Below are 14,805 nucleotides of genomic sequence, written 5' to 3' on the forward strand. Positions count from 1 at the left end.
AAGCTATATAAAACAAATCCACATCCAACATCATTCTAAATGGAGGAAAACTAGAAGTTTTACCATTAAAATCGGGAACCAAACAAGGCTGTCCACTATTTCCACTCCTTTTCAACATAGTGATTGAAACTCTTGCTAGAGCAGTAAGACAGGAGAAGCAAATTAAAGGAGTACTAATTGGAAAAATGAGGTCAAACTATCACTTTTTACAGATGATATCACACTATACCTAAGAGATCCACCTATACCTAAAAGTTCCACCAGAAAACTCCTAGAACTGATCAACACTTTCAGTATAGTGGCAGGTTATTAAATCAATCTATAAAAATCTTTAGCCTTTCTATATACCAATAATAAGCAATTGGAGAAAGAATACAGGGAAATGCTCCCATTCACAATTGCTACAAAAAAATTAAAATACCTTAGAAGAAATCTGACGAAAGATACCAAAGATCTCTACAATGAAAATTTGAAATCGTTAAAGAGACTGAGGAAGACACCAGGAGATGGAAGGACCACCCATGTTGATGGATTAGAAGAATTAATATTGTTAAAATGACCATCCTACCAAAAGCAATACATGGATTCAATGCAATCCCAATCAAAATCCCCTTGACATACTTCACAGAATTAGAAAAAAGATCCTTAAATTCGTATGGAAGCACAAAAGACCTCAGATAGCCAAAGCAACCCTGAGCACAAAGAGCAGTGCTGGGGGGATTACTATACCAGATCTCAAAAGTATTCTATAGAGCTATAGTCATAAAAACAGCATGATACTGGCAGAAAAATAGACACACAGATCAATGGAACATCATTGAAGACCCAAACCAGACTACACACAAGTTCAGCCACCTGCTATTTGACAAAGGTGCCAAGAACACACAATGGAGGAAAGACAGCATCTTCAACAAATGGTGCTGGCAAAACTGGATCTCTACCTGTAGAAGCATGAAACTAGATCCTTATCTTTTGCCTTGCAGAAAAGTCAACTCCAAATGGATCAAAGACCTCAATGTGAAACTGGAAACCCTGAAACCTTTAGAAGAAAATATTGGTAGTAACTTACAAGATATAAGTGTAGGAAATGATTTTTTAATTGGACAGAAGTTGCTCAGGAATTAAGGTCAGCAAGCAACAAGTGGGACTAAACTAAACTATTAAACTAAACAGCTTCTGTACAGCAAAAGAAACACTCAAAAAAGTGAAGAAAACCACAGTGGGGAAAAAAAAACTTCATCGGTGACATATCTGACAGAGGTTTAACATCCAGAATATGTAAAGAACTCAAAAAACAAAGAATTGAGAAACAAATGACCCAATTAAAACATGGGATAAAGATCTAAACAGAGAGTTCTCAAAGGAAGAAATAAAGATGGCTAAGAAATATCTCAAAAAGTTTTCAACATCATTAATAATTAGGGAAATGCACATTAAAATCACCCTAAGGTATCACCTTACCCCAACCAGACTGGCTAGGATCAAGAGAACAAATGATACCAAATGTTGGAGAGGATGTGGAGAAAGGGGAACGCTCATCCATTGCTGGTGGGGCTGCAAACATGTTCAACCCTTATGGAAAGCAGTGTGGAGAACTCTTAAAAAACTAAAAATGAACCTACCGTATGACCTGGTTATACCACTCCTTGGCATATACCCAAAGGATTCATCCTATTGCAGAGACACTTGTACAACCATGTTTGTTGCTGCTCTTTTCACAATAGCTAAGAGATAAAAGCAATCTAAGTGCCCCTCAACTGACGAGTGGTTAACGAAAAATGTGGTATATTTACACAATGGAGTTCTATTCATCAGTAAAGAAAGATGAAATAATGAAATTTGCAGGTAAATGGATGGATCTAGAAACTGTTATACCTAGAATCTGTTATACTAAGTGAAGTAACACAATCTCAGAAAAAAAAAGACATATGTTCTCCCTCATTAGTGGATCCTAGTACCAAATCCTTTTAAATTACATGTCCTTTTAATAAGATGATACTGTACAGCAGTCTCTTCTGCATGAAATAAATACCATCATCACGACTTCAGCAGTGCCTGATTGCTAAACATCATTACAATTGGGCTTTTTGTTGGTTGTGTACCTTTATTAAAGGAGGGGCAAACAAGGTCACTGGACCCTCACCAGAGTATCCAGCCACTCTTCCCAGTCAACTATATGTAATTTGGCCCTAATCACACATGATTTCCTAGATTTGAGGAGGGCTAAAGTATACAATCTGGGGAAGGCTAGGAAGAGAAGGCTTGACCCATGCTGGGTAAAGGCTTTCCAGTGTGCATACCCTCAGGTCACACACACCTCAGCAACCCCTCAGTTATCTTGGTAGGTAAGCTCAGTAAATTCATTGGTTCCCCAATAAAACTTTAATCAAACATTGGTTTGACACTAGAACCTTAAAAGGGAATAAGCATTGCCTAGTATCCCAAGGAAAAGAATTCTCACAGCAAATGGAAAATTTATTTGTTAATGTTATTATGACATAATTATTTAAAAAGGAAATGAGAATGTAAAAGATGTTAATAGGATATGGGAGCGGAGGTATTTTCCAAAATAGAGAAAATGAGAAAGCCTAAGCAAGTGATTGGGGTCTATGTAGGTTTGTTAGGATGAGACAAAAATAATATACACATAATCTTAAAATTTCTAAGGTCATATTTAGGCAACTAGTTTAAGGAACAAAATATATACCTAGTCAAGGTTTATCAGAGAACATTTGGGTTTTTTTACCCAAGCTTTATCTACATAGCACATAGTAATTAAAAGTACCAGACTGGTGGAACTAACCTTATTGGATGTTTAACAGCCATACTTTGAGGTCTACACTAATCTGGTCAGAGGGACTTAAAGGACAGTTTTTGCCCCTTGCCCTCCAAGGTTGACTAAGTTCCGGGGACTATGGAACATCTCTCAAAATGTCCTGTAACTGTGGTGGGTCACCTGTCCTCTTATTCAGGGAGGCCATGGAGTCCCCACAGGATAGACTTGAACCAGTGTCCAGTCTACAAAGAGGAAACTCAGAGGAAACATTTCCTCCATGCTTCCAAGTGAAGCCAGCCATGATCAACAAGGACCTTTGATTTATCTTCACATAGATGGAACTGGTAAAAGAAAGGAGCCAGGAGCTCCTCCCAAGGCCATGTGACCTCTGAGGAACAGATCCTCAAATGACCGTAAATGTAAAAAGAAGTTGATTTATTTGGGCCAACTGTATGGTCTTAAACACTCAAAAGGAAAGTATAACCAAAGAGTAAAGTCATCAGTATATTTCTTTAAGAGTTCAAGGGATTGCACTTCCCAGACATTAGGCTTAAGTCTATATAAAAAGTTATTTAGACAATATTTCTCATTGATGGTTTTGTTCATAACTAGAAAGTGCTGCTCAGATGTAAGACTTCAAATCTTGGTCTCCAATACTGTAGTGCCCACCTGTATAGCTATTGTTCTAAAATGATGGAAGCTAAGGGAGACAGCCCAATATTCTTCTAAAATGATGGCTAAATTTGTTTCCTCCCCTATCTGGAAGCATTTGCAAGGGAACTGACACTGATTCGAAACACTCCAACAGCTATCGAAATGCCTAAAAACAAATCCTGAATCCATCACTCTCAATTCCAGCCTTGGCAGACAAAAGAAAAATGAGGAGAAACCCAATTGAGTGATGCTTTTGGAAGCTCTTGTCAAGAAATTCCAATGGACTCTTTTAAGAACATTTGAAATTTGCCCTGTCCTGATCTTTTTCTGGTTCCCTGTCTAGAACTTGTAATGCTAACTACTCTTGCCTTTACTTATCCTTCATAACTCCTAGGCATGAGTCAAGGACTTTCTTTTCTCCCTACAGTTAAGTTATGCAATTTTGAAGTCTTTTAGATAGAACCACTGAAGGGGTACCCCAATTGCCTCATCCTGTGTCCCTTTATTCAGCGTGGAAGAAGCCAGAGAGGTCTGTGTCCTAATTCCCTATCCACAAGCTGGGTAACCTCTTCAGAGGGTGGTGTGATAAGAATAGGAGGTAGGAATTGGCTAGGCAGTTAGTATAAAAAGACCCCAAGGAAAAGTAGCCAGTTTCTTGGCTAAAAGTCAAAATGTCCTTTGGGCCTCTTAGCAACATTCTCTGTTCCAAAAGCCAAAAATGTCAAAAGTATTTGGGGGCTCTTATCTAATCCCTAAAAGATTTTAGGGTTACCTCTTCAGAGGGGGGAATGTTAGAGTAGCAAAAAGCCCCATTAAAAAAAGGAGAAAGAGTACATGAAGTTATCAGCAAAAAGTGATGAGGAGCTATGGGAAGAGTTGGAGGGGAAGGAGTGGCATGGATTTGATCAAAACACCTTATATGCTTATATGCCTGTATGAAATTATCAATAAATTATTTTTAAAAAATAAAAGAAAAATAATGCTTGCTGCTCCTGCAGAGGACCCAAGTTTGATTTTTAGTACTCATGTCAGGCAGCTCACAACTGCCTATCACTCCAGCTCCAGGGGATTCAGTGCCCTCTTCTGGCCTCCACATATACCTGTACTCACATATAAATACTTACACACAGACACATACACATAATTGAAGGTAAAATAAATCTTAAAAACAATCTTACTCTACACAGCCAAACACACATGGCTGGAGAGGGCATAGTTCCTAGAGAAAACCCTATCTCTGTCATAGATGTAGACAAATTAAATTTCTTATCACATGCTAAATATGAATCCTTATATTTACAGACAAGTATATTGTACACCACTCATCCAAGAAGCTTCTTTCTGCAACAAATGGAGGCTACTGCAGAATCCCACAACTGACCAGACAGAGAATATACATCTGAGAGAGTCCCAGTCCTAGGCGACATATCTACAGAAGAACCTCTACACCTAAGACTCATGGAACATAGTGGAACGGGGGGTGGTGGAGGGGGAATAGAGAGAAAACTAGCGCATCCCTCAACTCTCACAGTGAAACTTCCTAATACAACAGAGTGCCATGCACACAAAAGGTCACAACTGGCCAACTTCTAAAGAATGAGAAATTGCAGAGTGTGTGTTCCTGGATAGGACTCCTATATCAAACGTCTCCCATCCATGGCTCAGGGACCATTGTAGAAGAAGGGGCAGAAAGATCCAGGGTTGATCCATAAACATACATAGGGAAGCAGAGGCTTTCAGGTCAGTGGAAGTCTGCACATGTGAACTTGTGGCAATGGTGGCATCGAGCACAGGACCCGTGCCAACTCAATCAGACAGGGGCCCAGAGTGGAGCAAGGGAAATGGTTGGCAGGTCGGTCCTAGTCTGGGAACTACTGGAGACTGGTTTCTACTGGGTAAGGAAGAGTAGGTCTTACCAATGAATTTGGTAGACTAGACTCCAGTGGATGAATTTGCACCGAAGGACATCTGGTTACAAATGTTTGACTGGATAGAGCTTAACATGTATAATGGAATACATGAGGCTCGATGGGGGGATGGGGGTCATAGATGGGGGAGGGGGTCTGAATTTGATTAAGAACTGTTGTATGAAGTGTACAAAAGCTCAAAAAAAATTTTTTAAATCTTATTCTATTAACAAAGAGTTGATATTCAGGGTAGTGATTTAGCATCATATTTATTATATAAAATGAGTATTTTAGAATTGTTTATGATAATTAACATGTCATAATTGTTATATAATAAAATTGTCAGCAAACTCAGGGCCATGATTCAAACAGAGCTCATCACCTGCTCTTATGTATCCTCAAAGGAAAGAATGTTATTTTCCTTTTCAAATGATGAAAAATAACCACAAAAAAGTATCTTTCATGACACATGAAGATCATGTTTAAATTTCAATGTCCATCAATAAAATTTGATCATAATGCATCCATGTTCATTGGCATTTGAAAGTGTGTGGCTATTTTTGTGCTGTGATGTTTAAGTGTAACTGTTGTGACAGAGACTTGCATGGCCTGAAAAACTGAAAATATTTACCATTGAAGAAGTTCGCTTCCCTCTGTCTAACAGAATTCAGGTCAAAAGTTTGACGCTAAACCTTAGGACAATGAAGAGGGCAATAGGGCATTTTGTACCAGTGAGAGTCTAGGTGAGGGGCCACTCTGAAAGACAGCATCCTTTTTCTAACAGAAAAACTTTCCCATGGAACCCTGCAAGTCCTAGGAAATAATAATATCAGAAAAAAACAAAATTATTTTCCAGGTTACGTCTATGTTAACTCTCAATGGAAAGTCCCAAACACTACCCTGTTCATAGTCACCAAATTGGGGATGGAAATGTTGCTGACCAGGTGGACTCATGCCTGACAAGGACTATTATAGTCTGTTCAAAGGGGCGCTGGCACATCCTAAGGGGAGATTGTGGTTCCAATCCCACGAAGACGATGCAAGAGAGTTCTTTATCTTGGAGCATGGCTGTGATAAGCCTAAACAACTGTGATGAAAATGTAATTTTGTTCACCTAAGCATCACTAAAATGTTAGAACCAGCCAGAGTGGTGGTACCTGTAATCTCAGCTATACTCAGGAGGCTGAGGCAAGACGGCCACAAGTTCAAGGCTAGCCTGGCCATTTTAGCAAGACCTTGTCTTAAAAGAAATTAAAAGGGTTGGAGTCAGGCCTAGTGGCACAGGCCTGTAATCGCAGTTCCTTGGGAGGTTGAGGCAGGAAGATCAAGAGCTCCTTCCTCAGAGATCTTAAATGAGACAAGGATGCTGGGGTAGTTTGAATGAGAATGTACCCCATAGGCTCCAAGTATTTAGACATTTTTGTCCTGAGTTGGTGGTGCCATTTTGGGAGGTCTTAGGAGGTGTGGCCATGCTACTGGCCATGTCACTGGGGATGGGTTTGAGAGTTCTTAAACCTTGCCAAATTTTCCATTCAATTTCTGCTTCCTGTGCCTGCTTGAAGATGTGAGGGCTTTGCTTTCTGCCACCACACCTGCCACCACACCTCCCACCATAACAGACTCTGATCCCTCTGGAACCATAAGCTCAAATAAACTCTTCCTTCTATAAGTTGTCTTGGTCATGGTGTTTTATCACAGCAACAGAGAAGTAACTAATACAAATGCCCACTCTCTTTTGATTAGAAGTTCTAGCCAAAGCAATTAGACAAGAGAAATAAAGGGCACTTAAACTGGAAAGAAAGAAGTCAAGATATCACCATTAGTAGATGACATAATCACATATAGAGAAAGCTCCACCTAAGAAGAATCTACCTAAAAACTATTAGAACTAGCGAAAAGTAGCAGGTTATAAAACATACACAGAAATCAGTCATGTTTCATGACATTAATAGTGAGTTATTTGAAAAGAAATCCCATACTGTAGCTACATAAAATACCTAAGAATAAATTTAATCAAAGAAGCAAAAGACTTCTACAATCTAAGCTATAAAGTACTGGTAAAAGAAACTCAAGAAGACACAAAAACATCCTGTATCCATGGACTGGAAGAAACAATATTGTTCAGTGTTCATAACATGCAAAATGATCAACAGATTCAACAATCTCTATCAAAATACTAATGCCTTTCTTTACAGGACTGGAATAAAACAATTCTAAAACTCCTATAGAACTACAAAAGATCTCAAATAGCCAGAACAATACTGAAGAAAGAGTACAAATCAGGATACATTGTATTCCCTGACTTCAAAATATACTACAAATCTATGATAACCAAAAGAGAAGGATTTTAGCATTAAAAATGGGAAACAAAAACCAATCGAACAAGGGTCTAGAGAAATAGCTTAGCGGTTAAGAACACTGGCTGTTCTTCTAGGGAACCTGGGTTTGGTTCCCAGCACTCACATGGTGGCTAACAACTGTCTGTAACTCCAGTTCCAACACCCTCTCTGGCCTCTGGAGGCATTGCACACACGTAATACACTTACATACATGCAGACAAAACACTCATACACATAAAATAAAAATAATGAATAAAATATTTTTAAAACCAATGAAACAAAACAGAGAACCTAAACAAACCCACATGTTCCAGCAAATTGTGCTAGGAGCACAGGCTGGAGAGGCTGCTGGAAGCACAGGCTGGAGAGGCTGCTGGGAGCACAGGCTAGAGAGGTTACAGAGATGATTCAGTGGTGGTAACATGGTAAGAGTGCTTGCTCTGCAAGCATGAGGACTAAATTTCAAATCCCAGCACCACATAACAATTTGGGCATAGTCTCACACACACCTGTAACCCCAGCACTGAAGGGACTGGAAACAGGAGGACTGTTAGGTCTTGCTAGGCTGACAGCCCCAAAATGCAAGTTCCAGGTTCAGGGAGAGATTCTGACTCAAAGGAAAAAAGCTGGAGAGTGACAGAAGACACCCAACACCTTCCTCTGACCTCCTTCCAGGTATATACAGGAACATATATGTGTACATATGCCACATACATGCACACCACATTCATACATATACATGCACAGTCACACACACACACACACACACACACACACACAATTTTAAGCTGCTAAGAACACACTTTGAGGTAAAGACAATTTTGGGCAGCTCATAACTGTCTGTAACTTCCATGCCAGGGGATCTGATGCCTTCTTCTGGCCTTCATGGACACACTTACATATGTGGCACACACACAGACACAACATAAACACACAGACACACACACACACACAAATAAACCTATAAGCATGGAGCACACACCTGTAATCCCAGTATTTAGGAAGTAGATTGAGGATTTTAGGCCAGCCTGGGTGACACAGTGAGTTCGAGGCTAGACAAAGCAACATAGCAAGACTCTATGTCTAAAACATCCCTCCCCTCCACCCCCCAGTAAGGCCAGAAGAATTTGAATGACTTCACCACAAAAAAAGATAGAAATGTTTGAGTAGATAGATATACCCACCCTGATCAAGGCAGGCTATAGGGAGTTTATATGTCAAAACATCAGAGTGTCACCCAATATATGCACAAATTCATATGTCAATTAAAAAGAATAATAGCTAAGAATGGAAAGGTGTTTGGGGTTGATGGGATATAATGCAATTATTTCATATATGAGAAGAACATGAATTTGGTGGGTACAGACCTGGGGCTGAACACTGTGCTTTAAATTTCTCTTCTAAAATTCATGTTGAACCCTAACTGCTACTGTAAAGTATTGAAAGGGGAGATTTTTTTTTTTATCAGTAATTAGGCTGGGCATAGTGGCACACTCCTATAATATAAGCCCCAGGGAGGCTAAGGCAGAATCTTGAGTTCCTGGCCAGCCTGAGGTATATAATAAGACCATTTATCAGTCTTCTTGCAAAAGAGGGAATTTGTTTGTAAAAGCTTTATAGTTATGCATCATGGGAGGGAGGGAGTTATCACTGGAGAGGTTTCCTGATGAAAGGATGAAGTTAAGCCTCCTCCCCCACCCCACACACTTTTCTTGCTCTCACTTAGTATGTGCCCCCTGCTGACAGCTGGTGCAACACAAAGGCCCCAGATGCAAGCCCTCCATCTTGGACTTCCCAGAGTCTAGAACCACAAGCCAACTAAACTTCTATTGTTCATATTTACCCAGTTTGTGTTATTTTGTTGCCAAAGACAACAACAACCTTGGAAGTTTCCAAACTCCCCTCTTAGATGTGATTTCACTGTAGTTTTTAGATTTATGGTAATACATTACCCCCCACCTCAGGCTCTGCCACACTTTGCTGTATATTATGGTCATTTCTGGTCCCATTTTGTACTATTCTTGATCGCTTGAACTTCCCTATTAAGTACTTAGTGCAGATTGCAGAATGCCTCTACGTCGGTGGATAGAAGGCAGAGGAGAGAGCAGGAACACAACAATGGCAGCAGAGTGGAGGGATCTCGGACAGCACCTGCCAGCAGCAGGCCTCCCTCTCCTTGGCGAATCTAGATATGAGGTACATATTTCAGAGTTCCCTGGGAGAAGAGAGTGTTGCAGGGATTATGCACAAAAATGGGCAGAGTCCTGACACAGAAAGACCAAATTCTACATCTGGTTGCTACAGGGTCATCTTGTGTGTGTTATAGGGATAGTTCCTGGGATTCCCAAGACATTAAAGACCTAAGGGGTGAAGGATGGATGGATGAAAATTTTTTTCTGGAGTTAAAGTAAGACAAATTAAGGGTTAGTCCCAGCTAGTCACTAAACCCACCTGAGATTCTTTTCTATTGAGAAAGTTAAGTTAGACAACATAATAAGAAAGTAGACACCAGCAAGGTGATTTGGTGGGTAAAGGTGTTTGCTGCCAAGTTCGACGACTTGAGTTTGACCCCCAGAGCCCACATGGTGGAAAGAGAGAATCGACTCCCACAAGCTGTCCTCTGGCCTCCACACATGTACCATGGCATATATGGGTATGCCATGGTACCCATACCCACACCCTTGCACAACATTTTAAAACTTAGATGTCAAAACAAAACAAAAGAGAGTAGAGTGCCTTACCACTCTGAAGGAAGCCAAGAATGACCGACTGTTTGGGTGAGACAGGTGGTACAGCACATCTGCGAGGCTCAGAAGGGCAACGATGCTGTCAAAAATATTCCAGCCGTGGCGAAAGTACTCGTAAGGGTCCAGGGCAAGGATTTTTAGGCACATTTCTGCTATAAAAATGCCCGTGAAAACCTACAACAGGACAAAGAAGAATGAGAAAAGAAAGCTAGCTTTCCCCTAGAGACTCACATTTAAGAATCATCCAAGGCGGGGCCGGAGAGATGGCTCAGTGGTTAAGAGCACTGTCTGCTCCTGCAGAGGACCAGGGTCCGGTTCTCAACACCCACATGGACACTCACAAAAACCTGTAACTCCAGCTCCAGGGAATCCAACACCCTTTTCTTGCTTCTACAGGTACTGTATGCATGTGGTAAACTTATATACATGCAGACAAAGCACTCATACTCATAGAATAAAAATAAATACAAAAAAAGGAATGGTTCAAGGAACTTCAGAGGTAACACTCCCTATGGTTGCTGCAGGAGACTTGGGGTCCAGGCACAAGATGCACTGATGTAAACGGACATCTCACTATATTGCTCCTTTCTCCATCCTTCTCCACGATGCCCGACACCCCCAAGCACACACACGTCAGAAGGGAAACAAGTATTATTTCCCATTCATTTAGAACAGTTTTTTTTTTTTTTTTGGCTTTTTGAGACAGGGTCTCCCTTGTAGCCCAGCTGTGCTGGAATTCACTATGTAGACCAGGCTGGCCTCAAACTTACAAAGATCCGCTTTCCTCTGCCTCCCAAGTGCTGGGACTAAAGGCATGCGCCACCAACTGCCTTCTTGCTGGTGAGCAGTGTGATGGGAAATATTGGGCAATTCTTTCTCAGAATTCCAAAATGCAAAAATGCAGGACTGGAGAGATGGTTCAGTGAGTAAAAGTGTTTTCTACACAAGCATTAAGACTTGAGTTCAAGTCCTAAGCAACCACATAAAAAGCTCGGTGTGGCCACATGCATCTGTCACCCCAGTGCTGTGAAGGGGCAGAGACAGAAGGAGCACTGGGACTTGCTGGCTGTCAGCATTTAACTCCAGGTTCAGTGAGAGACCCTGTCTCAAGGAATAAAGTGGAAAGTGACAGTACAGAACACTCAGCACCTTCCTCTGGCCTCCACACAAGTGCACAGTATACATACACATGCACGCATGCACACACACGCATGTACACACACACATGCAGGAAGAAAGTACAGAAAGGGAGAGATTTACAACAGCTTACAAAACTAAAGCTGAATATCCCCCATAATCCAGAATCTAGAGAGTTCACTACTCAAGCTCAACATCTTAATCAGGAAAAAAATAATGTTTTCAACTACTAGGGAAGCAGGGGAAGTAGCTCAGTTAGTAAGTACCTGCCACACAAGCATGAGGACCCGAGTTCCAGCCCCAGAACCCCAAGCATAGTGTCACACACTTGTAATCCTAGCTCTAGGACAGAGACAGGCAAATCCCTAGAGCTTGCTGGCCAGCCAGCCTAGCCTGTTCTGTGAGTGCCAGACCAGTGAGAGACCCTATCACAAAAACAAGGTGGATGACAATCGAAAAATAACAGGTGAGGATGACTTCTGGCTTCCGTATGCATGTGCACATATACACCTGCCCACACATGAACACACACACACACACACACACACACACACACACACACAAACCCAGTGATGAGAAGTAAAAAACTGTGAAGAGCAGAAACGTGTTTCTAAAGCAACTTACTACAGGTGATAAACCCTAGACTGGTTTTTAATAAAACGTTTCCTGAGTTGGAATATAACCTTAAAACTCACAAATGGGTCAGTGAGATGCCTCAGCAGATAAAGAAAGAGGTTCGCAGTCAAACCTGATGGCCTGAGTTCAATACCTGGAACCCACATGGTGGAAGGAGAGGACCAACTTCTACAAGCTGTCCTCTGACTTGCACAAGTGCACTGTCATACGCACACACACACACACACACACACACACACACACACCATATGCATAAACAAGTGTAATTTTTAAAAAAATTAAATCTCATTGGCATGCTCTACAGCTCCAGCATTTGGGGAGACAGAGGAGGACTGCTAGCTTGAGACTAACCTGGGCTACGCAATGAAAATATCTCAAAGTAAATATTTTAAAGAAGTCACAAAAAATACTATATGTGTTGCTCATGGACAAAATTAAGCTTTTTGTCTTTGTCTTTGGTGATGTGATAAATTACAGGTTTAACAAATTTATAAAATGTTGCATTAGAAACCAAATTAAACTAAATATGCAAATATGCTTCCATATCCTTGCAAACAATTAAGCATGTCAGTTTTTCATGAAAAGTAATGCATTCTGTATCGCAGACACTCGCACACAAGTAAATTAAGATGGGGTAAAACAATAAATACAAAAGGATTAATTAAACCTTTAATAAATGTCAGGAGAATCTGTTCTGAAGTTCTAGGGGAAAGAAAACCCATTAATGACTAAGCCTCCTTAGGCAAGGTTTCAGATCATCTGTTTTTAGAATAATACAAGACATTACCATTTATTAAAGAGACACCTAAAATGAAATAATACATGTTAAAAATAAAAAAATAGGTGAAGTTAAATTCAGAATAGGCACACAGAAAAGAAACCAGAAGCTGGAGAGATGACTTAGAAGTTAAGAGCACTGGCTGCTCTTGCAGAGGACCCGGCTTCAGTTCCCAGAACCCACATAGTGGCTCATAACTATCCACAATTCCAGTTCTAGGACTGTAACTCCAGTTTCAGAGATTCTGACGCCCTTTTGTGGCCTCCCTGGGGTGCACTTATATACATGCAGGTGAAACACTCATACCTCATACACATAAAAGGGGTTTTATGTTTTTAATTAAAAAAAAAAACAGTTATTTTTAAAAGGGAGGGTGGCTAGAGAAATGGCTTGGTGGTTAACAGCACATACTGCTCTTTCAAAGGACTCCAGTTCAGTTCCCAGCTACCATGTCAAATGGTTTACAACCAACTGTAACTCCAGCTCCTGGGGGATCCCGTGCCTCTGGTTTCTGTGGGTACCTACACTCATGCACATACCACCCCCATATATATATATAATATATATATATATATATATATATAAATTTTCAAAAAAGAAACCAAAGAGCAAAGGCAAGGAACATCCAAGTTTATCTTCCTATGGCCCATTCAAACTCTGCTGTCATAGCCTGCTCTGTGCCTCAGTTAGTCCCTAAAAGTAGGCAGTGATGGCTTCCCTGGGTCCCTATGGACAAGACATGCCATGTTCCCTTTGACTTAGATGCCTTAAGATTGTTGACTTTGCCAATTCAATTCCATGACTATTTACAGGCCGCCAGGAGCTCAGCACATTCCCCGATTTCAGGAACCTCAACGACTAGCAAGTCTGCTTCCTACAGTATTACACAGGCTGGCTTAATCCCGATCTGTCCAACAGAAGAAGGAGGTTTAAGTGTGTCCTAAAGGTCAAGGTTCCATGGCTTCCTCCTCCACCATGATCACAAAGAAAGAGGGGGTCCTTGCCATCTCTGGCACCCAGAGCATGAACACAGTCTATGTGGGGGACTGTGTGTTTCTTGCCCCATTTCTTTCCAGGGATGCTGCCCATGTCCTTAGGAAATAACAACATCCCTGGGCCTCCTCTGCTCTGGAGAGTGAAGAACGTCATGGGATCAGCTGCCTCTCAACTGTGAAATGAAACTTCACCTCAACCCTCAGGATACTATCTGTGGGGAAACTGAGGCAGGGGCTCTTGTCGTTTCCTGGTATTAGACCAGTAGGTGGGCATGATGGGAAGATTACCTTAGCATTTGGGAAGTCCTGTCCAGGGGTGACCCTGGGTTCTTTAGGTATTCTCTGGAACATATCAATAGCTGCATTCTCTCAAGGAGCTCTAAAAGAAGGGTCTCCTACCTGCTGAGGCAGGGACCATACCCCTATTGATTCTGCCTCTCACTGTATTTGTTTTTTAAATTATTTGTATTATTTTGCTTGTTTGTTTGGCGTTTTTTGTTGCTTGATTGGTTTGAGACAGGTTCTCTCTGTAGCCCCAGCTGACCTGGAACTAGCTTTGTAGGCCAGGCTGACTTTGATTTCACAGAGATCTTCCTGTCTCTGCTTCCTGAGTGCTGGGATTAAAGGCATGTCTGGCTGCATAGTTTTATCATTGTTTTAAGCTAGCACACAACGTAGCAGGGTTCACTGTGGCATTTTCATACATACATTTCCTTCTGCTTTTCTCTTGCTCATCCTCTTCCCCACCGTTCCCCTATCCCTCTTATTAGTCCCCTTCCTCCCGTCAAGAAAATACATAGAACTGGAAACTGTTAGGTGTTTATGTTTCCCTTATT

At 41.1% G+C, this 14,805-nt stretch overlaps 1 protein-coding gene across 1 annotated transcript in view; it reads right to left on the bottom strand.

Annotated features, from left to right (window-relative positions):
* Scn11a (sodium voltage-gated channel alpha subunit 11) overlaps positions 1-14,805 on the bottom strand; it is a 103,761-nt gene that overhangs the window by 54,663 nt on the left and 34,293 nt on the right. The window contains exon 13 of the mRNA XM_008836336.1: positions 10,418-10,597. Within this exon, the coding sequence (XP_008834558.1) occupies positions 10,418-10,597 (180 nt within the window). The remainder of the gene's footprint in view (positions 1-10,417; positions 10,598-14,805) is intronic.

The sequence above is a fragment of the Nannospalax galili genome, unplaced genomic scaffold, assembly GCF_000622305.1.
Source record: "Nannospalax galili isolate Female #2095 unplaced genomic scaffold, S.galili_v1.0 scaffold951, whole genome shotgun sequence".
Taxonomy (NCBI): Eukaryota; Metazoa; Chordata; class Mammalia; order Rodentia; family Spalacidae; genus Nannospalax; species Nannospalax galili.